The 27,696-nt window shown below is 34.7% G+C and overlaps 1 protein-coding gene across 3 annotated transcripts in view; it reads right to left on the bottom strand.

The window, feature by feature from the left end:
- Window positions 1–5,059: 5,059 nt before the first annotated feature.
- Window positions 5,060–27,696, bottom strand: part of LOC128213430 (histone H2A deubiquitinase MYSM1-like) — a 67,418-nt gene continuing 44,781 nt past the window's right edge. The window contains exons 8-15 of one of the 3 annotated variants that reach the window (XM_052919116.1): window positions 20,693–20,799; window positions 19,241–19,330; window positions 14,345–14,560; window positions 13,978–14,164; window positions 12,753–12,880; window positions 9,564–9,702; window positions 8,137–8,324; window positions 5,060–6,735 (exon numbers count right to left, since the gene is read on the bottom strand). In XM_052919116.1, coding sequence (XP_052775076.1) covers window positions 6,634–6,735; window positions 8,137–8,324; window positions 9,564–9,702; window positions 12,753–12,880; window positions 13,978–14,164; window positions 14,345–14,560; window positions 19,241–19,330; window positions 20,693–20,799 — 1,157 coding nt within the window. In that variant the 3' untranslated portion in view covers window positions 5,060–6,633. Of the gene's footprint in view, window positions 6,736–8,136; window positions 8,325–9,563; window positions 9,703–11,502; window positions 11,596–12,752; window positions 12,881–13,977; window positions 14,165–14,344; window positions 14,561–19,240; window positions 19,331–20,692; window positions 20,800–27,696 lie in introns of those variants that run through there. The other 2 variants (XM_052919117.1, XM_052919118.1) reach the window with 2 other exon arrangements.

The following is a 27,696-nucleotide window of genomic DNA, read 5'->3' as shown; positions in this document are numbered from 1 at the left end:
AAAAAAGTGCATTTTGCATGACATGAGGGAGTCTCTTAAGGCTAATAAATATACCATACTAAATGTTATCCGTATTATTAAAATATATTTATATTTTGCTTGCGTCTGGTTTGTCTTCAGCGTTGGTATTCCATTCGCCAATTACGATGTCAGATACAAGAGCATCCATGTGACGTCGAGGGCGAGTACAGACACGCCTTAAATTCATGTAGATTGAACGTAAACATTCCCGATAATAATTTAAAGATTCATCGTTGCCTTACATGATCTAATAGTCAGATAGTTTGCCAGATAAAAAAACACAAAATCAAGCACATATCACCAATCCCTATAGTTTAAGGGACATCCAAATTAACTGGTCGCCGCACTGAATTCTAGTTCACGGTTAGATGTGAGTGAAGGTTTCCTGCAGCCATTCTTATTAGTTTCAATTTCCATCAAAGACATTTGTGTCGTAAGTGTACATACTTTGGCATTTTTATTTACCCCCCCCCCCACACCCCAGGATCTACGACGAACACGTACAGATACCATGTTCTTTGTCGTGACAATCAAGTACGTGTTAGGAAAGCTCAAAATTTGAGTGAACCCGAAAACAAACTCCTGGACAAGGTGAACACCGAGAGGGACGGCAACATCGATAGGGACGGATGACAGGGACGGCAACATCGAGAGGGACGGCAACATCGACAGGGAGGGCTACACCGACAGGGACGGCAACATCGACTAGGACGACAAGACGTACAAGGACGGCAACACCGACTACGACGGTACGCTCCCTTTGTTGCAGAATTGAACATACATTTATTGTTCTCCGATTCATTATCGGCGACCCATACCCCACCCACCCCCGTTCTATCCCATTTTCTTCCAAAATCAACAGCTGTAGCAAGGTTACCTCGCTGAATATCCACCTTTATTCTACAATGATGTCGCAACTCACTGTTAGCAAAATCAATGCTACTTAAATTAAAAAAACGAAAAGAATTTAATATGAGAAAAGAACCAAGCGAATTTTGGGCGACAAACATTAATTTTAATAAAACACCATTTGTCTCTTGCGGCTAAGCTCTAAGGTTTTTATTTTCATTTTGTTGCAGTGATTTTCTTTGTTTATTCATTAGTAGATGGCATACCTGGGAGCAATAATAATTCGTGTTCCTGCTCATACCATGTCAAAAAGTTTGCTAACATAAAGTCGGAATGACCCACCTTTGAGGAAGTTTTAAAGGGCATGAAGCTACAGTTCCGTTAGAAATTACTCTACTTTTACGACAGTGTTTCGACATGATGTAAACCAACGTTTTGGGTGTGTGTGTAAGTTTATTTATACTTGCACTCGGGCCTTGCCCATTCTGCGAGTGCTCCTTTAAGATTGTTAGTCATTTTAGGGTTTTGGAGCATAATGCACAGACAGAATGAAACACTGGTTAGAGCTACCCTGGTTCTTTAACGTGCACCAGCGTATAGCACTGTTACATGGGACCCCCATTTAACGTCCCTCCCGGAAGACGATTAGTATTTTTTTTAGTGATGCGACGCGGGATCGAACCTGCGACCCCTGGATTGATAGTCAAGTGTGTCACCACATGACCACGGGTCCTCCAACGTTTTGTAAACTGGCAGACACTTATATAGGACCGGTCAATCGGATAACGACCTGTTACGGTCAACACCATAGCGACGTGATTATTGGTCTGTTTTATCAGCCATTGGTGCAATTTACTTTCAAAAAATAAGAAAGTAGGCTAACAGGTCACAGTCAAGGTCATCCAACAACTGTTTTTTGTTTACATAATTGTGAACATGGTCAAAATAGCTTTGCTGTAGTTTCAAAAATAAGACAGTAGGTCAAAAAGGGTGGGACCGAATTTGATCCAAGGGGCGTAATTTGCACAATCTTGGTAGAGGACCACTACATGACGCTCGTAACAAATTATTAAAGGTCTCGGCCTAGCGGTGTCAGACGAGATTTTCGATAAGTCCACAGGAAACCTCATGGCATAGCGAGTTTTGACCCCAGAGTTATAATTTGATTTTCACAAGCAATAGTGCTACACACACGAATGACGGACAGCGAACCATCCAATAAAATATATACCTGCAATAAACTATGAGGATTTGATAAAACTACATCATATATGCTATGTCAGAAGGCAACATTTTGCCTAAAAAGAAGACTTAAATCAAAGATAACTTCTTTTTCTACACCATTTTAAATGCAACAAGAGTGGTCACAGACAGCTATATCCCCCGCCTCATGGGGCATTTTTTTGTAACGAAAGCCAATCAATGGTAAGGGTAGTTTCTCAGGAACATAACAGATGCGTAAAATTAAGAAAGGGCAATAACTCTTTCAAAAAAGGTCAAATTGCAAAAGCCTAACATGCGCTGCATCACTTTATATTCATAAACGTAAGAGGAGTTGCGAAGAAACCAATTTTAAATGTAAAATAAGCAAAGGGCAATAACTCTTTCAAAAATGGTCAAATCAGGAAAGCCCGACAATATGCGCTGCTTCACTTTATGATCATCAATCTGTGAAAGTTTGGTAAAAATCGCATGAAAAACGTAAGGGGAGATGCAAAGAAATGAATGTGGGCCAGACGGACACACACACACACACACACACACACACACACACGGAATCCCGCCTACCATTACTATATCCCCTCGCCTTTTCAAGGCGGGGGATAACAAAGGGCAGTCTATGCCGCTTAAAGAGCAGCATCCTTCGTTTTATTACTGGAGTTTGACAAGGTGATTAGTTTCATCAAACACTTCGACAAACCTGTTTTCAAAATAATGTTTTGACAGTGCTATGTCAGACGGCCATATGGTAAAAAGGTTTGTTACAGTGTTTTAAGAAACTACACTCTCAATCAAACTCTGGTGAAAGACCGTAGGCGGGGCTCCGTAGGCGGCGTAGAATGTGCTATGTTTTTATTTAAAATGGTGAAGAAATAGGAAGTTATCTTTGTTTAAAGTCTTCATTCGAAGCAAAATACTGCCTATTGACATAGTATTTATCACATGAAATACATACACTGTAACATGGCTTTCTAAATAATCAATTGAGTTAAAGTCTTGTTTATATAAGGTGTATTCACTAATCACGTAAAAGATAATATTGTAAATTACAATGGTCTACATGTAGTTCAATGGAAAAGTCTGATTATTAAATTCATCATTGGGTAAAAATAAAATTCTTAAAAATAAAGAGATATATTATTTCCTAACCTACAAACCTATAAAAAAACAAGTATTACCTTAGAAGTGACTAAATTGAAGAATTAATAAAATATAATCCATTGTTACTAAAAATGGTATAGTAAAACTAAAAATAGAAAATGCACTCTTCAACAGTAAGGGAGACCATATAGCAAGATTTGCTGCCCTTGCTTCAAGCGTAAACTTTACTTAACTATCAAGATTTTAACAAAATGTATTTTTAGTGAACTTGTTACCCACAAGGTGGGACCAATTTTGACCCCAGGGGCATAATTTAAACAAACTTGGTAGACAACTACTGGACAATGTTACATACCAAATATCTAAGCTCTATGTTTCATGGTTTTTGTCAAGAATTTTTGTAGTTTTTCCTTTAAGTTGCCATGGCAACCAGAGTTCTGCATGGAATTAATTTCTTTGAACAATTTTGAAAGAGCACCAACCAAGGATCATTACTATAAAATTTCATTAAGATTGTCCAAGTGGTTTAGGAGAAGATGACATTTATAAGCAATTGTTGATGCCGGACGACAGACATAGACACGGCGAAAACTCTGTACACTGTACTTCCTCTCACTGTGCCTTACAATCGTATAAAGTCTAATTGAATTCAAACCAGTGGATTTCAAGTTATGCTCCGGACATGATAAATGCAAGGACCAACAGACAAACAACAAAGGGACTCAAATATACTCCCTCAAATATCGTTTACCAGGGGTATAAATACGTGTAATATTTGTAATGAACAATGCACTTGTTATGTTGTTAATACATGCTGAGACCAATAATACAATCTTACTCCCAGATACATGTACTTCATTTATTTAATTTTTTTCTCTCCATTTTTTTTATTAAACAAAACAAACAAGAGGTTAAATATCAATTAAGGAATGAATTGCGGGATTGATGTCATTATCGGGGTATGAACGCAATTGGGCTGGTCAAAGTGTGTGGAATCCGAAGGACTCCACGCGTACTTTGACCAGCCCAATTGCGTTCATATCCCCGATCCTTTCTTACCCATTCTGTAAATAGAACAAACTGACTGTAACCGGAAACGTTTTATCAAATGACGTCACGATAACGCGGGAAAAGATCAACCACTTGAAATCACTTTTTAAAAAACGTAAAATTGAAACACATAGCAACGATACATTTAATATATCATTATTTAAAACTTTATAAAATGTTTATTTATATTTAACGGCACCTGCTGAAACAATACAAACATTAACAAGATAAAAAATCCATGTATATTGTTAATCGATGAATTGCTATCCGAACATATCCGAAGATGTTGCGATCATCGATTGATCAACGCAATTGCACAAAGGCAGTTCATTTAAGGAATGGAAGTTGAGGTGTAAATATATACCAATATGACACATTTATTTTATACTCAAGGAATGTATTCCAGAGCATACTTGTGAACATTCCAGGAATCAAAGTACTGCTGGACGGTGATTTATCTCATCAATATTACTTTTTGACTTTCGTTTTTCGCCAGTATTTTATTCATACCATGGGGCCATTCTAATGGCGTCTTTATAAAGCTTCTCAAATAATATGGACGACATTGATATATGAATCATTTTTATTATGTATATCTATATTTTCTTTGTTATATTCTTAAATCTCCTATGACTAGAAAAAATGCATTCGAGTTTCTTAATTGGAGGTCTCCCTTTACGCATTCATATTCAAACCATCTTAAGTATTTCCACATACTCAAAAGCTTATTGCAGAAGACATATACTTACTTGTATATTATTATAATATCTAATAATAGAGGAATACTGTAGCAAATTGTAAACAAGATCTGTCGTAAGACAGCGGGCTTAACTATGCCGCTTCGACTTAGAAGTGAATACAATAATGATGTTATATTTGCCTGTCAAAATCAATAAAAAAGATCAAATTTAAAAGTAAACAAGAATTGCAATGTGACAAACCCAGGTTTTTAATGATTGGCAGAAGAGATTCAGTTTCAACTGCTTTTTTCTATTTTTTCTAACAGTGACATTGATCCTAGGGGCCCCAAACACAATCCCATGGAAGTCCTCCATAATCTCTTCCTACATATCAAGTTTGGTCTCATCATGTCAACCGTAACTTAAGTTATTCAGTACCAAACAGTAATCTATTTTTAGGTGTAAATCTATTTTAACAGTGACCTTGACTCTAGGGGGCCAAAAGGCAGTCCAATGAAAGCTCTCCATAAACTTGTCCTTTACACCAAGTTTGGTTATGTCAACCCTTACTTAAGTTATTCAGTACTAACCATATTTCCATTTTAGCATCTAGGGGCCTCAAAAGTTTTCCATAAACCCTTCATGTATTTGGTCACTATATGTCAACCTACCTAAAATTATTTAATACAACAGTTGACTTTGATGCTGCCCTCCCACCAGCCCACCCGAACAACGACACAAGTCATTCTAATAACTGGTTTTCCCTTTTTGAAAACCTGGTTAAGAATATAAAAATGTGCCTGTCAAAAGAAAAAAAAAAGTCGATCAAGGGACACATCCGAATTACAAAAAGTATCACCAATCCCAACACATTTGAGTTTCATTTATGTCCGGCATCCGACTTCTGCAATTGAACGATCTTGTTACCGTCTTGAAAACAGCAAACGAATTATTGAAAAATATAATGATTAAAAAAAGAATAATTTGTGTCAAATTTATTTAATCTACGTTTATGGATTACACAAAACAGATATTAACCACAATAACTTACACTTAGCTATTGTAAGAAAACGGTATAGCACATATGACAACAACTTAAAATAGCACATTTGTTATGCCTGTTTGTTTTCTACATGCAGTATAGAGAAAATTCTTTGTCACGTAACTTTCAATGTTGTCAAATTTTTCCATGATGTCATCAGCGTCCTTGTGCGTTTCAATGAATAGCTTGAGCCATAAATGTCTCTTTAATCAAAAACATACACAAACAACTTTAATTATTCACACTTACCAATTAACCTCTAATTTTGAAAGTTTGTTATTTTGACAGGCACTATAATTTAGGGATATGCCGCAAACCAACATGAACATATTCGCACCTCCAACTCGATCTACAGTTCGACATAAGAAACAAGGAAAATGTGTGAAAATCGACCATAGGGACTGAAATAGGTCGACATTGCGAAAAAGTCGAGATAGAAAAATCAACACAAGCAGATTTATTTTATATAGGATAAGAAGGAATAAATTTGGGACCGGAGAAAAAAGTTGACATAACCGGAAAGTCGAGATATCCGACATCGACATAGCGAGTTTGGACTGTAGTTTAAGCTAGACAAGCTAGACAATTTATCTACATTATCTATCTACATAATACTGTCATGTAATAAAGTTATGCAGTGAACAGATATTGATTACAAGAGTCACACTGCTACAGCGTTGAGTGTGACAAATGGGAGAACTCAGCACGAAGACTGCTGATGAGGAAGCCCTGATCATACAGAACATCATACGCCTCTAACGACTCCAGCATCTGAAATATAACAGGTTAATAGTAACTTTTCAGACCCACTGATTTAAAGGGATGAATTATGTTATCCAGGCATGCAGACTGCTATTAAAATTAAAACTATAACTATTGTTTCTAACTAATTTCTTGTAAATTGACGGTGTAAAAACCCAATAGCTTACAGGATCAGACTAGAGTTCATTTCCTGTCTAAAAACAAGTACTTATTTTTGTTGCACATGGTTTTCGATAGAAATAACATCAATGTTTTTCAATCTAAGGTTATTAATACTAGCTGAAATGTGTAAATACTGATCTTACTCAACATGGCAAAGTTTTTTTTTCTGAATTTCAGACTTTGAATAAAAAAAACTCCATTCAAATTGTTTTAATTTAAAACAAGAATTGCTGATTGTTATAGACAAACATGGCTTGGTGATGTAAATAATTCCTCACGTTGTGATACTTATAAATGCTTTAAGACTATATTGAATGTTGATACCTTTAATAATATCAGTTTACCGTTTCCTGTACGAAAATCATTGGCTAGATTTAGAACCTCTAGTCATAAACTCCATATTGAAATTGGTCTATTTTTTAGTATTGATAGAAACGATCGCTTCTGTTCTCTTATTGTTTATTGGATAAAGACATACTTGTTATTAAAGATGTATATCATGTATTTTTTAAGTGTTCAAGATTTAATGACATCCAGGAAAATTATTTGTTTTCTTAGTATCGTGAAAATACTGACATTGTTCATATGATGGCATCGGAAAATGCTACCCATGTTAAATCCATTGCTCTTTACGTTCATAAACTCATGTTAGCTATAGATAACACTTAACTTTGTTAACCAAGAGACACAACTCATATTTTATAATAGTTACATATATGCATTTTGTTATATTTGATTTGCATTGTAACATGTATTATGGGCTGGAGGCCTTTTATTGAATAAACTTGTTCGTTCGTAAATTGTGATAAAGTTTTAATCTGTTACATTATGTGTATATGCAAAAAAATCACAAACTAATACTGTTTAAAATAAAATTGCAGAATCCATTTTGACAATCAAACTGTCTTCAAAATGGACTGACTGATCGTCATGAAACATTCAGGATGTCTCAATGAAGTCGACCAATTTACATCTAGATAAGTCTTCTTTTCATTACAGCATTTTCTTTTTCAAATCTGCTAAATTTTGGTTTTGCAAAGAAAAATAGTTTGAATTGAAAAAAATTGATACATTTTACACAGATAAATATTTCCTTCAAATTTCATTTAAAAATATCAAATAATAAAGGAGACTTTTAGAAAAATCTAATCCAGTGTGTAAAACACACAGCAAATAGTGTACTCAGGATAGAACCCACAACTTCTGCAGTATGTGGACACAAGCCAGCTTCAATCATCATTATCTTACCTTATCCAGACAAGACATGTGCCTGTGCTTGGCATCTGGATAGTGTGTAAGCGTGTACGCCAGGCCTAGATCTACATGGTTGGGGTCCTTCCTGTAGGTTGACACGAGCATCTTGGCACACTGTATCACCTTGGTAACATCCTCTTCACTGCACGGGTACTGGGAGAAGTCAAACTTGTAGGGGATATCTGTAGGAACAATTTTGATGTTCGCAATAGGATGCCAACACTTTGAGGGTTCAGCGCACGACAGACAGTACTCCATATAAAAACAAAAGAAGTTATGTTTTGCTGAGTCCACCAGCGTGTTTGTTCTTCACGTGTTTGTTCTTCACGTAATCAAGGAACATAACTATAATATCTAAGCAAGAGGGATGGAATTTAGAACATACGGTTTGCGTGAACAAACCCAGTTGTCATTTCAATCTACTGTGAAATCATTAATGTTCGTGGGCATGAAATTTCGTGGTTTGCCGAAAAAAAACAATTTCGTGGGTACTTAAATTCGTGGATTTTCATTTTTGAAAAAAAAAATTCGAAGATGCGATCGTCTGCATAATATCCACGCGCTGGCCCGTGATTTCCGTCTTCTACGTCACTCGGTTTATGACACTCGCTAATGTGGTACGACATGCCAATTAGTGCATATACCCATGTCACTTATCGATTTAATTGGGAATAAAGGTAATAAAAGAAGATGTACCCTGATCATAAGTACAGATAGGGGAAGCAATTTAATGCCAATTAAGAATTTTGCAAACTGTGAAAACACCGAAAAGGTGCGTATATTGTCACGTTCGGTGCTTAGTAACCTTCAATGTACTAGTAATCGATTAATTATTTCATTAAATAAAAAAAATCGAGTACAGACACTCATCACGCACATCTTGTAAACTTGGAGATTTTCATTAACAGCACACGTTTAAACACGTGCTTATAACTGTCATTTGCTGCATAAAACACATTAAATTGATTTGGTTCATTATTTGTTAAAGGCAGTTATAATATATTAACAGAATAATGATCGTAAGTTATACAGTGAGACAGGTTTTAACACTGTATACTGCGACCTTTGTAAATAATATACTAGGGTATGTGCGTAATAAGGCAATTGAAAAAGTGAATAAAGGGTTTATATTTCGTGGGATCTTGAATTCGTGGATCACCCAACCCACGAAAACCACGAACATTGATGCCCCACGAACATTAATGATTTCACAGTAATTGGGGTATGGAAACATCGTAAGCATCAGTTGGCAGTATATATCAGTACAGAGACTGAGATTTAATATTTCAAGCTATTGTGATTACAGAATGGAGTAACTTCTAAACAATCATGATACATCCCAGGAAAATATTTTGACTATGTTACTTATATGTCGAATGTTTTGCTGAAAACATCCATTATTTTTAACAAGCTCCACATACTGCACTGAAGATCTGCAGAGGCAATGGTATCATCGCTGATGGTTAGACAGTTGATCTGTGAACACATGCTGGAGCTGCCAATTTGGTACGGGCTCACTATCACTCCGACAAAATGGCCGCCTACCGCTGCAAACAATTCCTGCAACAGACATACACGCATTGTAAACATACACAACAGAACTGGATACATGAGAAGAACATAGAGGAACATTGAGTTTTGCTAGCAATACAAAAGTCTCCTACCACTTTTATTGAACAAGTACCAAATGATGTGCATAATGTTCTTTTTGGCCTCTTACGACTTCCTAACAAAGTTTCATGTACCTAGTTTGCATATTTCTAAAGTTATCACAGGATCCGTTTTTCCAATTGGACAGAGACATAAAGATTTTGTTTGTTTTCATAGAAAAACATTTTTGTCCAACAAATTGCCATGCATTATCCCCTATTGCCCTCTATCCAAATAAGTTTGTAAAACCACCTATGGGACTTAGATCTTCATAGCGGGTTGGTCTGAGTTTGTGCTGATTAGGTTTGTGGATGGTCAAGTGGTGGAATTCATAAGATTTCTACTATGTACAATTTGTACATGTTGCGGTTATAGTGAATACTAATCAAGCAGAGAAAATACTTAAACAGTTATGTCATTTATTAGTTTACACCATAAATTGTTCAAAGAATAACATTTATTAAAACAACACAGTTTCAATGTCCTGTTATTAAAATTTCACAATAGGTCTCCCCGAAAATCCAATCAAAAGCATTAAATAAATGAAAAACTCATCAATTATCAAACAATTCTGTGTTTTTCACTCTAATCTTGACTCCACCATAAGGCGACTACTTGTTGTCGTAAAGTGGTCGGTGATTATCCTTAAACCGGGACACATGTTCTACCCTTCTTTGTATTGCGTGTCAATTGTGTCAACACAAACATGTATTGTACCTATCAACAAATATCCTGGGGTCGCATTAACGGATCAATTTAACATGCGATTAAGGGTCTGGATTAAGTGGAAAAAGAATGGGTCTGACAAAAATCTGTCTCATTAGCTGGTTGGTCGGAAAATGGGGTGGTCGCAAATAGGTTTTTTTTACTGTACTACAACTTTAATTATACAGCTTTTGTACTTTTGTAATGTCATTTTGTCAAGGTCTGGTCAAAAAGTGTGATTTTAACTATTTTTGCTTGCATAGCCAGGCCCGACCCTAACGGTAGCCATAGGCTACCTGTTTTTCAGTTAAAATACTTATTTCTTACAATTGGGCAGTACACCAGACTTCTCGATTTTAAGAGTGTTTAATGAAATAAATAGCTTGATTATTCAGAACTCCTTGCCCATTTCCATCGAATAACAAGCTCAGATGTATGCTGGTACAATAGTAGAAGTAGTTTGTAAAATTTTAAATAATAGTATTTATTAATTGTATAGTTTTAAAGTGTATTTTGTATATCTAAGTTTAAATTATTTGCCTGTGTTTCATTGCATAAATAATAAAGATTCCCAGGATTAAAGTAATTAAGTTCACTGCTAGATTGAAGTTACCATGCTATCTACTTGCAGTGTAGTTCAATGTGATGATTTCTGACATTGTAAACCATCCATATACATCTGAGGTTTTCGATGGAAAATTGCCAAGGAGTTCCTTATGTCGTTTGATTATACTATTACGAAAGTGAAGCTAGTCATACCCTCAACCGTATTGTTATGAAACACCATGTGGCTTTTGGCTCCCTTGCTTAAATGTGTACAGTATGGTATGGGTTTATAACTAGCTTCACTTCCATATTAGTGTAAACAAATAATTTAAAAGATATTTACATCAGATATACTACATTGTTGCAAAATAAAGCATAAAGATTGTTGAAGGACCTAATCAATTAGAATACTGAGTTTGAGTGGGGATTTTCTGATTCTAAAATGGGGCTACCAAATACCTGGTCTGGCTACTAGATTTTTCAACTTGGTAGTCCTTACTACCTGATGAAATGAGTTAAGGTCGAGGCCTGATAGCAACCACTTTTTGTCTGCTGAAAAATACAAAGTGCCATGTATAATTCCCTAATAGCCCTCTATCCACATACCAACTTTTATAAATGTAGCTTTTACACATTATGAGTGATGCTAAGATCCAGTCAAAAATTGTCAGGATTCAACATTTATGGTAGTCCAACTGTCTGGGACAATCAATCATTTGGTCAAGATAAGTAAATTCCGAAGCTGGTAGCTTGATGAGACAAGTTGATTTCAAATAAAAAAACCCATCTCAAGATCATCTGTTGAATTAGGAAAAATAATAGCAAAACCCAACATTTCATTAAATATCAAATTATACGGCTTTCTTTACATTCTACCGGAAGTTGGGGAAGCAGGTGTGCATCAAAGAAATACGGCTGTAAACAGCTTGTTTTGCGTGGTAACATCAGTGAAATAAATACAAGATATTACATTTTTCCAAGAAATTTGCTTCCATCAATTTTATTGCTGTGTTTTTGTTTTTAAGAGATCATCGAAATATAGAAATATTATATAGTCATTTTATGATATTGAGGAATCTATTTTACATAGACAACTGTCGTCTGTCATCTTAAAATCATTGCAGACTTTTTCTTCCATTTTTCCTCGCCATATATGCCTAAACAATTATGAACATTTTAGGTAATAAATTTATGTGAATATACTTGAATTGTGTTTTGAATCATTTACTGTTGTTACAAATCATTTATACTTTTAAACATTTGGGATGAAATAGGTTGAATGGTAAGGAAAATATTGTTTTTGTCTACTTGCCTGACTGGACAAATGGATTGAAAAGTTAATGTCAAACCTGATGAGTGGTATTTCCACTCTTTTTGTTTCCATAGCAACCACTCTTTTCTCTGACAAAAATAAAACAATATGCATAATCTACTAATGGCCCTCTATCTAAGCACCAAGTTTCATTGGCCTAGCTTGTCACTTTTTGTGTAAATGCAGCTTGTCTATATGGATAGACGGACAGATGGAGGGAAATAAAAGACTGCATTTGAATTATCTCGTGTACATATTGAAGCTATTCATAGTTGTCTTACTTGATGTATTACTATGACTTGCCCATCCGTGTTTTTTTGGCCATGTATGTCCCTAAGTGGATGAAGTGAGTCAGACTCAGAAGCTTTATCGAAGCCTTTACTTAAAACCATCATACCTGGAACTTTGTCTGTGTTTCTATATCCCTAACTGAGGGGTTGGGCGCAAATGAAGGGTGAGAATGATACCAGCCCACGACCTCTAGTCCTGACCTTGATATATCCTCACTAGCCAGGGTTTGAGACACTAAAAATTGAAATAGAAAATGAACAGTGCTAATAAGAATGGAACAAGAGCTGTCAAAGTTAAGTAACAAATGCCCCGAAATGCCAGTTCAATGGATATTGCAATTACTAAGATGACTACATTCAGGAAGAGTGCACATAAACTATAAGCATATGCAAGACCCAATGATGATTAAACTGAAGTGTAGGTCTAGAGGAGTGATGAAGTAAGAGGCAGGGATGTGGGTCTTGCACATGACACCTCACCTTTATGTATAGAACACATGTGCCAACAACTTTATTTCATGAAGATATAAACACATTAAGTTACAATAGTATATTGTTTACAATGTGGTCTTCAATGGATTCTACAAACCTATAAGTATACATTTCTCATTCAAACAATAATGTGCATGTATGTGCATGTATGCAGCATCCCATTATGATTAAACTCTAAGTGTGACATTGTCCTTTGAGGTAGGGTCATGGGTCTTTCATGCAAGACTTTACCTTTATTTACCAAACACATGTGCCAATGAATTTCAAAATCCCTCCTTTCATAACTAAATTATAGCATTTATGCAGCTTCCTATAATGATAAACCTTTAAGAATGACCTTGATCTTTGAAGTCGGGATATGGGTCTTGCATGCAACACATGGTCTTTATATACTGAACACAAGTGCCAAGTAATTTTAAAATCCCCCTTGCATGACAAAGTTTCAGCCAACACACAGAGAACAATGTGATTTTAATGTGCCCATATTGGGGGCATAACAAGCAGCGCATGTAAATATAATTCTATATGTTTTTTTGGTTCCTGTCAACTGGAATTATTCAACATACAATTTAGCCATAGTTATTGGTTTCACTACGCATGACTGTGTGTATATTCTTAGTCAGGTTGTGTACAGGTTGTATGTTATGAACATGTGTATTATATAAAGTTAATATATGTGTTTCTTTTTTCTACATGGACAAGTTTAGCACATCGACACAAATGGAAATGTCATGCTACCGCAGTCAGATTTGACATGTCTGGCCCTCATCTCACCGCCAATGACACCAACAGTTTTTCTTCACCATACAGATGAGCTTGTCTTATATTATTTTATCTTACCTGGATCCATCTCACACTGCATGCCAGTACTGACACTCTTACACGGAATGGCTTGGACTACAGTAAGCTTTCCCCGCCCTGGACAGTACCGGCCCCCTAGCATACCAATCACTTCTGTCTTTGAGATGTGACTGTGCATGTCCATTATCATCAGCGATGAACAGTGGATCTCCACTTTAAACGGGGGCTAAAATGATGATGGTTATTGAAACATTGCTAACGACAATTGAGGAATATAAGTATATAGATAAGTATGAAGGTGAGAAAATATTGGAAAAAACTACAAACTATAATATATTTGATGATGTAGGTTGAAGATATTAGTGTCTACTTTAAAAGGCAACATCCCTTAAAAATTTGCTCTCACCGGTTTATCAGAAGAAAAGGGCAGACACGGAATGAGCTTGAATGGATCATACTGGTCCTTAAAGAGAGTGACCACAGGTTTCCTCATTTGCCTTCTCCTATCTGCGTTTGGGGATGGCTGTTTTTTTTCCTTGCGAGCCTCTGATACCAGGATGGACAGGTACTGGGGGTCACTCAGCTTAAACAACTCCAAAGGAGCTGAACCGTCATCTCCATGCTAAGGTGTTACAATGTGCTTTAATTAAATTTTGAAGAGTGAAAGGGAAAGAAATGGTTCTAAATGCCATTTATAAAATAAGCACTTGGTAGGAACTGTTGCACATTCAACTCTTGAAATAAACAAGGTTCAGTTGAGTTGTTTAGAGCAAATGTTTAATACATCACCCATTGAGTTTAAAAGAATAGCATTTATATGTACCTTGTTCTATAGCATTCAACCTTTCAGACAGTGATGTTGAAGTTTTACTTACGCCGTCGGTAATTGATATTGATTCTACGGAAACCAAGTCAACAAATTCTTGTCTCAAAAATCTTTAATTTTGCAAATGCTATTAATTATCACAAATTTATGTTGATCTCTGAAATCCATCTAATTTTGGGAATAATGATGATTCACATTGTAAATGAATACAACTGAATAAAAAAAAGTTATTGATCTTTTTTGTAACTTTGGTATGTTGGCTGTACTACAATATTATTGAAAACAAAGAGATGCCACAGAAACGGATGGCCATCTTGGACAGATAGCCATTAGTATTTGACCTGTCTACACATATAGTGTTCAGTATCTAACATATTTTTATGGTGACCTATCCTACCTTCCCAAGAAGATTGTAAATATCTATAAGTCAATAAAGGGTTACAATTCGTATTTAAGATCAAATAAGGAATATGAGCAAAAAATAAAAAAAGTACAACAATGATGCTAAATTGCAAACTGTACACATGGTCCAAATTTTATTTCTGTAGCTTTAGAAACAAGAGGGCCATGATGGCCCTAAACTGCTCACCTGTGTAAAAGTGTTGAACCCTTGTAATCAATATAGCTTGATATTTGTTCTCAAACCTGTACATATGATCCAAATTAAGAAAGTAGGTCAGAAGGTAACCTGCCAATGTCAATATTAATATATGTTTTCAAGCTGTACACATGCTCGAAATTTCATAACAGAGACTTCAAAAGTAAGAAAGGTACTATGGCCAGTAGAGCTAAAAATATTCAAAAATTAGAAGCTCAGTTACAAATTTTCTTACTGGCTAAGGTCACAAATTCGAACACTTGATTTGTTATTTTTTCCATGTCGTAAATAAAACTTACCTTTTCCTTACGATTAGGCTTTGCGTATACAGTATCATGCAGATACATGTAACTGGCAGATTTCAATACACATTTCATTAATCGTTACATTAATTTATTAGCAATCATCAATGGTTATTTATTTCTCGAAATTTAAGTCCCATCAACTGCAATCCAAACAAACACCTGCGAAAAATTAACTTATTAACACATGTAATGGAATGTGTCGTGTCTGTCGGCTGCAGATCAAACGGTACAATTTGTGACGTCACAGCACGATAAAAAGATCAAAGGTGCATTGCAATGGTTTGTGTTTAAATAGGTCAGTCGAATACTGTGTGAACCCATTTAACTCCCAAGATTGCGTGTAGGCTGGTTAGAATATACCCTACGATCGGAAAATAAAAATCAATAATCCTTGTCTGAAAACCTTCAAATCATGGCCCATATGTTTGAGTTTCCTACAAATATGAATGAACCTTTGGCTGTACAAAACTAGAACTCCGCGAGTCGGATGTGTCGCCTGACGAATTATTTACTGTCGACATTAACGCTGTTAGATTTGCATTTTATTCATTTATAGACAATGATGTTGCCATTTAACTTGCAAGTGTAGGTGGCATTTGAACCCTCAATCAGATATACCTACGGAATAAGTTTCAGGTTGAAACCTCCTATAGTTTACGAGATATGCCACGGACAAAACCTAAGCAAGAAAATTAACAAAGGGCAATAACTCTAAAAATATGGCAGCAAGAGTAACGGTTCTTGTGCACTGCACTTGCCCTCAATGAGATCTATCTAGCTATGAAGTTTCAAGTTGATACCTCTTATATTCTTCAAGATATGCCCCGGACAAAACTTTAAGCATGAAAATTAACAAAGGGCAATAACTTTAAAACTAAGAAAGCAAGAGTTACTGTTATTTTGCACTGCACTTGCCCTCAATGAGATATATCTAGCTATGAAGTTTCAAGTTGATACCTCTTATATTCTTCAAGATATGCCCCGGACAAAACTTTAAGCATGAAAATTAACAAAGGGCAATAACTTTAAAACTAAGAAAGCAAGAGTTACTGTTATTGTGCATTGCACTTGCCCTCAATGAGATCTATCTAGCTATGAAGTTTCAAGTTGATACCTCTTATATTCTTCAAGATATGCCCCGGACAAAACTTTAAGCATGAAAATTAACAAAGGGCAATAATTTTAAAACTAAGAAAGCAAGAGTTACTGTTATTGTGCACTGCACTTGCCCTCCATGAGATCTATCTACATATGAAGTTTCAAGTTGATAACTCTTATATTCTACAAGATATGCCCCTGACAAAACTTTAAGCATGAAAAATAACAAAGGGCAATAACTTTAAAACTAAGAAAGCAATTAGATCTATCTACATATGAAGTTTCAAGTTGATACCACTAATAGTTTAGGAGATATACCCCGGACAAGCGAAAATGGGACGCGGACGCCGCCGCCTTCAAAAGTAACCTCTATATGTCGTCTTTTCAGGCGACACAAAAATGATACTTTAAATAAATCCTTAACCGCCTAACCTTGTTCTATTATTAACCTACCTCCACAGAGAGTTCACAGTTGACATTAAATTCTTCAAGCAAATGAACAAATTTAGTTGATAATTGACTGTTTAGCTTGTACATTATCACAGACTTGGGAGAATTTCAAGTGCTGGATTTGCTCTAAAAATCGACCCTGTATATTAATTATAAACGAGTCGAGACAAAAATACCAGATTTCATGGGCAAAGTTAGGGGCTCTTCTTATAAGCAGATCGCCTTATAGTCGGGGAAATTGGTAATTAAACACTTAGATGCAATGTTATTTATTGTTTACGCTGTTTTTCAAAACATGCTATTTAAATGTAGAGCTTGATTTCTATTTATAAATATCTTGAATGTATGTCAACATAGCTGAGAGGCCATAAAAGATGCGCATGCCCTCTGTGAAGTCATTCCCCCCAACTGCTACATTTTGATCTTCAAGCGTATTAGAACATTGATTTTGATCTTCAAGCGTATTAGAACATTGATTTTGATCTTCAAGCGTATTAGAACATTGATTTTGATCTTCAAGCGTATTAGAACATTGATTTTGATCTTCAAGCGTATTAGAACATTGAATGGCATTTTTAGAAATATACTCAACGAAACTAAATGAAACTTCACAAACGTGACCAAGGCAATCCTCATTGAATAATCGATCATATTAAACAAATGCGTGTTTTAACAGGTGTTCAGGATTTGTGCCCTGTTTTCGGAAATGTACCGCCAACCAGTATGGGGCAGACATTATACCATGATTAAAGAATTGCCATTTTACATTGATATTACAGTTTTACTAATTGGGAGCATGAATTGTAAACTTTCCTCAAATGTGTTTCTTTAAGACATTTCCTTTCAATAAGAAAATGTTTCTATGGAAGCATATCATAATTGACAATGACATAATGCCCATAAACACTATCACCAAGTTTCATCATGATTCGATAATACTACAATCTTTTTAACATTAAAGGGATATAACTCTGGCGTTACTTCTGGCCATGTTGTCAGGATTATTTGGACAATTGGATGAAATATGCATGGACTGAAATGACAGCTGATTTGTCACTGGCATTGGATGCCTTTGAGGCAGTTTTAAGATTATGACCATTGTGAGGATAGTGGGTAAGAATGATGCCATACCAATGTGGTAAGAATTAAGAGGGCGAGGCATTCTTCAGTTTTTCATTTAGACAAGCTTTTTGTGTTGAGAGTCACTGTGACCTTGACCTTTGCCTCTATGACCTCAAAATCAATAGAGGTCATCTACTGTTCACCCCCAACCTACATGTCAAGTTTGAGGGCCATGGGTGCAGGCAATGAGTTATCACACAGACAAGCTTTTTGCGCTCAAGGTCACTGTAACCTCGACCTTTGACCTGATGACCCCTAAAATCAATAGGTGTCTCTTACTGGTCAGGCCCAACCTCTTAGTCAAGTTTGAGGACCATGGGTGCAGGCATTGTTGAGTTATCAATCAGACAACCTTTTCGAATTCAAAGTCACTGTGACCTTGACCATTGCCCCGATGACATTTTTAATTAATAGCGATCATCTACTGGTCATGCCCAGCCTTCATGACCCACAGACCTACTGACATGTGCAAAGCAATATTCTTTGAAGGGGGGCATAGAAATATTAGTTTTTATGTTCCTGTTTTTAAACCACCAGTGTATGAGTATTAAAATATGGTAAAGGGGAGATAATTCAGTAAATATGGAAAGTAAAATTAAAACTCTTGAGTACTGCACTTTCTCAAATTGCTATGTTTATTCCAAGTTTTATTTAAATCCCTTGTACTATTTGAAATATGGTCTGGACAAGCAGCTTCCTTATTTATGTATACTGTTAAGTGAAAGGGGAAGATAATTCAGCAAGGACTGAAGCTAGGAACACTTAATTCACTCTGTTTTTCTACTGTACATTTATATTTCTAGTGAATACAGCCACTCGGTGATTATTCTGTGATTATGCAATCAAATTTCTTGGCAGTATTCTCTCATCATTTTATTCCTAGTAAACATAGTTCACACATACCTGAAATGTTTTCCCTTCAAAGGGCAATTTTAGCGGTCTTTTTTCAACACTATCCCACACCACATAGGGATCCTTTCTCTTTCTGGTTCGCTAGGGGATAGAAAATACAGACAATTCCATTAGTTCACAAAAACTAACCAGCACAAGAGTTTAATACGGAAACACATATTGGCAAGATATTTAATTTTGACAAATGTGATTTTGCAGCAGGATAAATGTTTTTAGTAGAAAAAGTAAATACTGCTGACCCATATTCACACTGGTCCAACTGAGTGTTTGATCCCAGATTATCCATATTCACACTTGACTTAAATATCATGTTGACAAATAGTCTGACCAGTGGCCTAGTGGTTAAGGTGTCCACCTATGGAGCGGGAGGTCGTGGGTTCGATCCCAGGCCGTGTCATACCGAAAGACGTTATTAGTTGGTACAAGTAGCTCCCTTCCCTAGTACTCGGCAATTAAAGGGTAGTGCTTGGAAAGGTGGTGTACTCAGTACTGGTTTAACCAAGGAAAGTTGTACTCCGTGTATCGGTGCTTTACACCGAGCAGGTAAAAGAACCCAGGGGTCTCTTCAAAAAAGAGCTAGGGTATCGCACCCGGACTTCCTTGTATCCCACCACTGTCTCTTTCGTGTTCTGTCCCTTCGGCAAAAACAAAGGACCCCGTTGGAAATAAGTGCTTGCACTTTCACGGGTTATCCTTGACCGCAAGGTCTTAAGAAATACATACATAGACCAAGTTTTTGAAGATTAGATACTGTCCAATAAAGACTATTGAATTTATGAGCACAATTACACTGGTCCAAAATATCATCATAAGAAATATTCTGACTGAGATTCTTGAAAAGTTAATGAATACTGAATTTTGTCTTCATATTTAACTGTGAGATGGTTTTTGACCAGGGATTACCCATATTCACTTTGATCTTAAGAAATCATGTTGACAAATAATCTAACCAAGTTTCATGAGGATCAGCTAAAAACTGTTGCATTAAATACAGGAAAAAAACCTCTTAAAATCATTACAACAACAAAACACTCAAAGTGAAACCACCGGGGCCCCACCTACTCAGTTTCTGCCATTCTGTAACCCAGAAACTTTTGATGCAATACCTTGCTAATCTACTGAAAAGCATGAGTTAAAGGGCAACAAAGTACACATGTATAAACATGTATACATAAGTATAATAAAAAGCATTTTATCTGGTTCAAGATAATATAGTTGAAATATGTTTTTACAACCGTTTTACAAGGTTTTTTTTCTTTATTTACAATTGCAAGTTGGAAGTTTGCTGCTCATATAAACAAATTTTAATGCAGAAAAGAACAAACTTTTTCCAGTGACACTGACATTATAACACAAAAATAATTCGTGCAAGTATAAAATTATTCATCATAGTGTAATTTAATGTAACTACACTTTACAAAAGTACCATTTTTCTTTTCTTACCCCAGATTCTCTCTTTTCCACATCATATGTGCTGCTGGTTTTGTTCTTACCCCGGATGCCAGAGTTTGGTATGGGTAGGGATCTTGGTGTCTTGTACATACATTGATCTAGATAATAGAAATGATACTTGTGATTCTATACAGTATATACATTGATCTAGATAATAGATATACTACTTGTGATTCTATACAGTATATACATTGATCTAGATAATAGAGATACTACTTGTGATTCTATATTGTAAATACATTGATCTAGATACATAGAGATACTACTTGTGATTCTATATTGTAAATACATTGATCTAGATAATAGAGATACAACTTGTGATTCTATATTGTAGATACATTGTTCTAGATAATAGAGATACTTCTTGTGATTCTATATTGTAGATACATTGTTCTAGATAATAGAGATACTACTTGTGATTCTATATTGTAAATACGTTGATCTAGATAAATAGAGATACTACTTGTGATTCTATATTGTAAATACATTGATCTAGATAATAGAGATACAACTTGTGATTCTATACAGTATATACATTGTTCTAGATAATAGAGATACTTCTTGTGATTCTATATTGTAGATACATTGATCTAGATAATATAGATAATACTTGTGATTTAATACTGTATATACATTGATCTAGATAATAGAGATAATACTTCAAATTCTATACTGTATATACAATGATCTAGATAATACTTGTGATTCTATATTGTAGATACATTGATCTAGATAATAGAGATACAACTTGTGATTCTATACAGTATATACATTGATCTAGATAATAGAGATACTACTTGTGATTCTATATTGTAGATACATTGATCTAGATAATATAGATAATACTTGTGAATTAATACTGTATATATGTTGATCTAGATAATAGAGATAATACTTCAAATTCTATACTGTATATACAATGATCTAGATAATACAGATAATACTTGTGATTCTATACATGAATGATAATATTATGTAAACATAAAAACAGTTACATAATGTGACAGACCATACATTTAACCCCTTAATATAGAGAAAAACTGTGATTGCTCGAGGATGACGGGGACCGAGCCAAAACCTCGAGGGAACCGATGTTTCAAACGACCCAAATTTCAATTTCCAGTTTGTTATGAAGTATCTTTCAGTGTATTTTAAGTTGAAGTCATCAAACAGACTGTTTACTAAGACACCGATTATGTGTTGCGTTGTGTAAATCCCTCATATGTTCAAAGGCTGTCTTATACTAAATGTAAAATGTAAAATTAATATCAATAAATGAATAAATAGAAATGTTTATTTTTACAAAATTGCCATATTGCAAAGCAAAGTGACAAGAAGGAAGTCTTTTCAGAAATTCCAATGTTGGATCGATATGGTAGTGTTTATTCATATTTTTATTACTCATTTACATTTCTCACAATTAACTTCTCATTATCTTCTCATAATTATCTTCTCAAATGCCTTATCAACTACTTTCAGTCATGGGTGTTTTCAAAAAAAATGCAGCCTTTCCTTTAATCAATGTTTTAATGAGATATATAGCAAATATATGCAGATAGTGTGTACTATTATGTGGAGGGCTTGTTTGCCTATAATTGTGCCAAATTTTAGAGATGTAGCATTATCTGTTAAAAAGTTACAGTGAAATATGTCATCAAAAATGTCACAAGTGTAACGCTTTTTGTGTGACATTTTTAAATTACCCTTTGTGTAATTTGTTAATTAAAGTTCAAAACTTTTTTGTATTGAAAAATGACTCAATGTAACTGAAAATTTGCTATAACCACTTCAAACAGTTTTGTACTTTCACTTATAATTCTTACTAGTTAAATTCATAACTAGCATGTTTGAATTCACACCAGTTGATTTTTCAATCATTCAGAATTTCAGAGTTCTCAAAGTACTGGAGCTGCCTTGAAAAGTTATAAGGCACTTTATAAAGAGACTATTTTTCTGATGAATAACAATCTGTTGGCTTTGTAAAACAACTAGCATATTAAACTCAAAACAAAGAGAATTTGTATCTAGTCTAGACTAACTAACATAACATAGGAATGTCACAAGTGTAACATTATGTGTTTTAAACATCATCATTTTTCCCATTCATGTGTAACAATGCATTTTTTTTCTTTTTTTCACTTCCAGGAAGTCCAAAAACAACATGTATAGAAAAAATGATCAAGTGGGAAAGTGAATGACTTCACTACCTGATCATAACTGCATGATGTCACAAGTGTAACGCATTTTGAGCATGTGGCATATTTTTAGACATCCATAACTCCATTACTCTTCGTTGTGTTAAGTTAACATGCAGGAACATGTCAATTCACTAAATTGTTAATGTCAAAGATTGAAGTTAACTGCAACAAGCAGAAATGGGTATGGTAGTAAATTATGAATTACTATTGTTTGCAAATGAACTTAGCCAAACCTACTCATCAATACATGAATAAAATCATAATCATAGTCATTTTACAACAAAGAGACAGTTAATTTGTACTGCCCCCTAAGTGGTTTCCATAAAGTGTCATCCTAGTGAGCATAGTTTAAAGCTTTGATTTGATTTGTTGGTTGATGTAAAACCCAGGTGACCCAGAACAATGAAACCCATGAGAACTCTATAACAATAAAGATTGGCTCCCATGTTTGTGGAATCAAGTCAAGGATTAATTACCAAGTATTTACTGATCCGATTGATTATCATTATATATTTTTTGTACTGAAACAAATTGTCTGATTTAGAAATACAGTTGAACACCCTTCATCCGAAATATTAGGGACCCAACAAATTACTTCGGAATAGCGGTGTTTCGGATTAACAATTTTCCGCAAATGAGAGCGTTCCTGAAAAAACTTTGACACAATCAAGTTCGAAAAAAGAATTGATGAATAGGTGTGAAAAACCAAATCAGGACCATAATATTTACTTCAGAATAGATATTGAGTTAAACAAAGAAGGAGTAAAATCGGGACCGAAAAATAATTTCGAAATAGCGATAATTTCAAATAACCGTGATCAGAATAGCGGTGTTCAACTGTAGTTAATCTTGAAAATTATAAGTTTATATCACAACCAAGAAAAAGTCTGGAGGCAATGTTGGCCTATTCATTGAAACGAAATGTTTAATTAATTTGAATTGTAAGAAACTCAGTCTGATTATATTATGTGGGTAAAGGCTAAAACTGTTTTATTGTCAATTAAATATCAAGTAAGTTGTACTGGATCTAACTTACATATCCCAAGAAACTTCTTGATTCTTTAACAACAATGACATGCTTTTCTTTGAAAATGAAATCAGTGATATGTGGAATAGCCAAGATAACATTAAATAAGCTTGTGTGTGCAAATACACTTCAAATGGCCACATTTAGAATCTTTAGGATTTTATTAAAAATGACAATTTCATTTCAGATTTATTTTGTTTTGATAATGAGATTCCAATTTATTTTAACCAGATATGAAAACTTGATTCTGACAAGTTTCAACTTAACTGTGCTACTGTTGATATATGAACAACTGCAGTTGGAAATATAATTTTGCAAATACATGTAAATATAATTATCTATTCATTTTAAATATAAGATTTGGCAATGATAAAGATGTAGTTAAAAGTACATAATTTTATAAGCAAAACTCAGTGCAATCTGATTTTATCATTAGCTCATTGCATTACTGGAATATCTTGCAAACTTTTTTTAATTTTATAAGGTAGACTATGTGTGATGTTCATAGTTTCAAACAATGACTGCATTGTATCTTTGAAAAGTTTTTGCATTAGGTGCTCTGAATTGTACTTGGGGTTTACCTATAAGTTATTATTTGTTTTATTGTTAAGTTTCCTCAAGTTAATGCATACTTTCATAAGATTTACCTTTTGCGTTTCATCTTTATGTTGTTGGGATAAGAGTGAGGTTTGTGCACTTAAACTGATTTAAACCCCTAGTAAATTTACATTTTACTGACCGTTCCAAGGTGGTACCTAAAAATCCTTGATAAACATACCTAGTTTTTTTATAAATAGTATGTATGCACTGTGCTGCTTGTAGAGTTTTGTGCTGTTCTTCCATGTTTCTTGTTTGTGATTTTATTTTATATGTCTTTGGCGTTTACCCAGTGCCATTAAACCGGGTTTATGTTTAAACTTTTTGCTACTGAGCTTGTTTCTGTAGCTTTTCACATATATATGGATCTGCTGTTTTCAGACATTCACACCTTATTGTCCCTAGATATTTCATGGTTTACAGAAAGCAATATCAGTGGTCGAAATTAGCACAAGCCCGCAAGCCCTGCACTGGTAAAATGTCTTCCGGGCTTGCTGAAATTCTGAAGTTTATGTAGCAGGGCTTGTTAAAAAAATATGATTCCATGCAATAGTATAAGAATTCAGGCTTGTTTATCCGAAAGTCTAATTTCAATGACTGCAATATGCCAGATAAAGTAAATTGTCTAGTTTAAAATATAAATGGAAGGGTGAAAAAACAACAAGATCTCGTAATTGAATTAAGCAATGACAAAATTGCTAATCTAAAGCTATGTTAAACCAATTTGTGAGCAGTCAAGAGGAGTAATTAATAATTAAAAGATCAAGGCTAATACACTGAGGAAAACAAGCAAATTCGTTGAATTGATATTTCCCCGCCTGATTAGGTAAAGTTCATGGATTGGAAATGAAAAGTAGGTGGAATATTCCTATATTAACATGTAATATGGCTCTAGAGAAATGGACCATTATGAACGTTGGATATAAGTTTGAGTTTGTTTGGAATTATTTGAAATAAAAGTTTTGTATATAGAGTAACATTTGTAACGGACTGAATGACTGACGGACGGAAAACGCCAAAGCAATATCCCCCTCCCAAAAGCTTTGATTTGGCTGGGAATAAAAAAATCAAGAATAGGAGATTCATGTTGGTGATTATTGAATATAACCTATCATAATCAATTATAATGGAAGTTTATGGAAGTAAATCATCATAAAATACGTATTTTATTTTATATATTTTCTCATTTTTTTATAATTTCGATCCAAAACGACTATGTCAGTAAAAATTGTAGAAATTGTAATACACAAACATTCTTGGTCATTCGCACATTCAAAACTACCCTCCAATAAAAGTGTCCTAGTTACCATCAGACCAAGCGAACAGCTGATTTTTCTGTTTCGCTGAACACTTGATTTTTTAATTAGCAGACGCTTGCAATCGGTCCAATCATGTGTAGTGGTAGGTCGCAGAAGACACAATTAAACAAATTATAAGTCAAATATGTGCTTGCAGATATCCTGATTAGGTGTTAAAATCGGTTCATATTTTCACATAGCAATCTGCTATGTCGTTGATCATTACATGATGTATCCATTTGTTCATTTCTGTTAAATCTAAATTGTAATAATTTAAGTAGCATTGCTGCATAAGAACGGTTTTTAAGATAAATACTATTGTCATTGTTAATCCGCGAAAGCATTAAAATTCCAAATTAATTAACATAGTCCGGTATAGGATATCAACAGAGACACGCTTGATTAACTACAGAGTCTGAAAGCTGAGTGCGAATACATCATTTTAATACACTGTAATGAAAAATTTGTTGTCAATATCAAACGTATAGCTAGAAGCGCGGATTATTAATCAAATACATATGATTATTCAAGATAATTAAGCATTAAGCAAATAAATCATAATACAGGGATGTGATTGACCTGGCAGCAAGAGGGCTGAAACATTTTCGGCCATGGGTTTATGGGGCGCTCTTGGGGGTCAAAAGCACACTGCTGTAGAAGAAAAAATGGCTTTTTAGAAGCTATTGAGGGCTCCCCTGACTACAAATTTGAAGCCAACTGGATTATTAGCTTAAACAACTGAAAGCAACCAAATTTTTTATTTTATTTATTTATTATATATTTTTTTTTTTTTGGGGGGGGGGGGGGGGGGGGGGCTCTGGGGCCATTAGATCCGTGGAATTCCGCGAATCCGCGGACAAATCACACCCCTGTAATACTGAATATTTCAACATTCCAGCCACAATTAATTACGATCTTACTCAGCAGCGTTAAAAAAAAAAAAATGGGTGGGGGGGGGGTCGGGGGGGGGGGGGGGGGGTGTTGTCACCGGGTCCGGACCGATTGAGGTTCCAAAATTTTAGAAGCCCTGCTTATAATCGATCATTAAGGGTTACTAATATTCCCATTAATCTCACAATAACCCTACATAAGTTAAGTTGCAACTTTATTTTCCCAATCATAACAATGGTATGGCATGTCAAATATGGACAATGACAGTGCCCACTCTGTCCGGTAAAAATGGACACATTTGCGTGATGACATGTCATACTTGACAAAAACAAAGACAAACATTTATTCATTGATAATTAATGGCAACATCCATACGTGTTCAAATTCAACTGTATAACTAAATATGCGCAATCAAAAACTGCTAATTATTGACCCATTATCAATTATAGTTATCCTCTGGCTGTCAGACTTTTCAACCCCAAGACTTTTCAACCCCTTTGTGATTTGTGAAATCAAAGACTTTTCAACCCCTTTGTCATTTCAACCCCTAAAAGTGCTAAGACTTTTCAACCCCCCTCAAAACAAAGACTTTTCAACCCCTAATAAACGAAGACTTTTCAACCCCTTAAATTCTCACCTTTTTATATACTACCTACACTAATAAGCAATTTATTTTGATTTTTTTTTAAAAATCAAGAATATAGTTAGAATAAAAATGCAACAATTAGTTCAAAGAAAATACATAACAAATATGAAATACATATAAAATATACATAAGAACACATGCTTATACAATAATTCATAAAATAATACATGGAAATAAATATAAAAAAGAATGACTCAGTTCATTAAAAGCTGTTTAGTCGCTTAGCAATAAATCTTCTATCTCCCTGAGGAAATCCTCACACATTATATCATGTGCATGCATGGTACTGCTCCCACAATTAATTGAAACAGAATATTAATTTTTTTTCTTTTAGTTTG

The sequence above is a fragment of the Mya arenaria genome, chromosome 13 (assembly GCF_026914265.1).
Source record: "Mya arenaria isolate MELC-2E11 chromosome 13, ASM2691426v1".
Classification (NCBI taxonomy): Eukaryota; Metazoa; Mollusca; class Bivalvia; order Myida; family Myidae; genus Mya; species Mya arenaria.
This window is presented reverse-complemented; position numbering and strand designations above follow the sequence as displayed.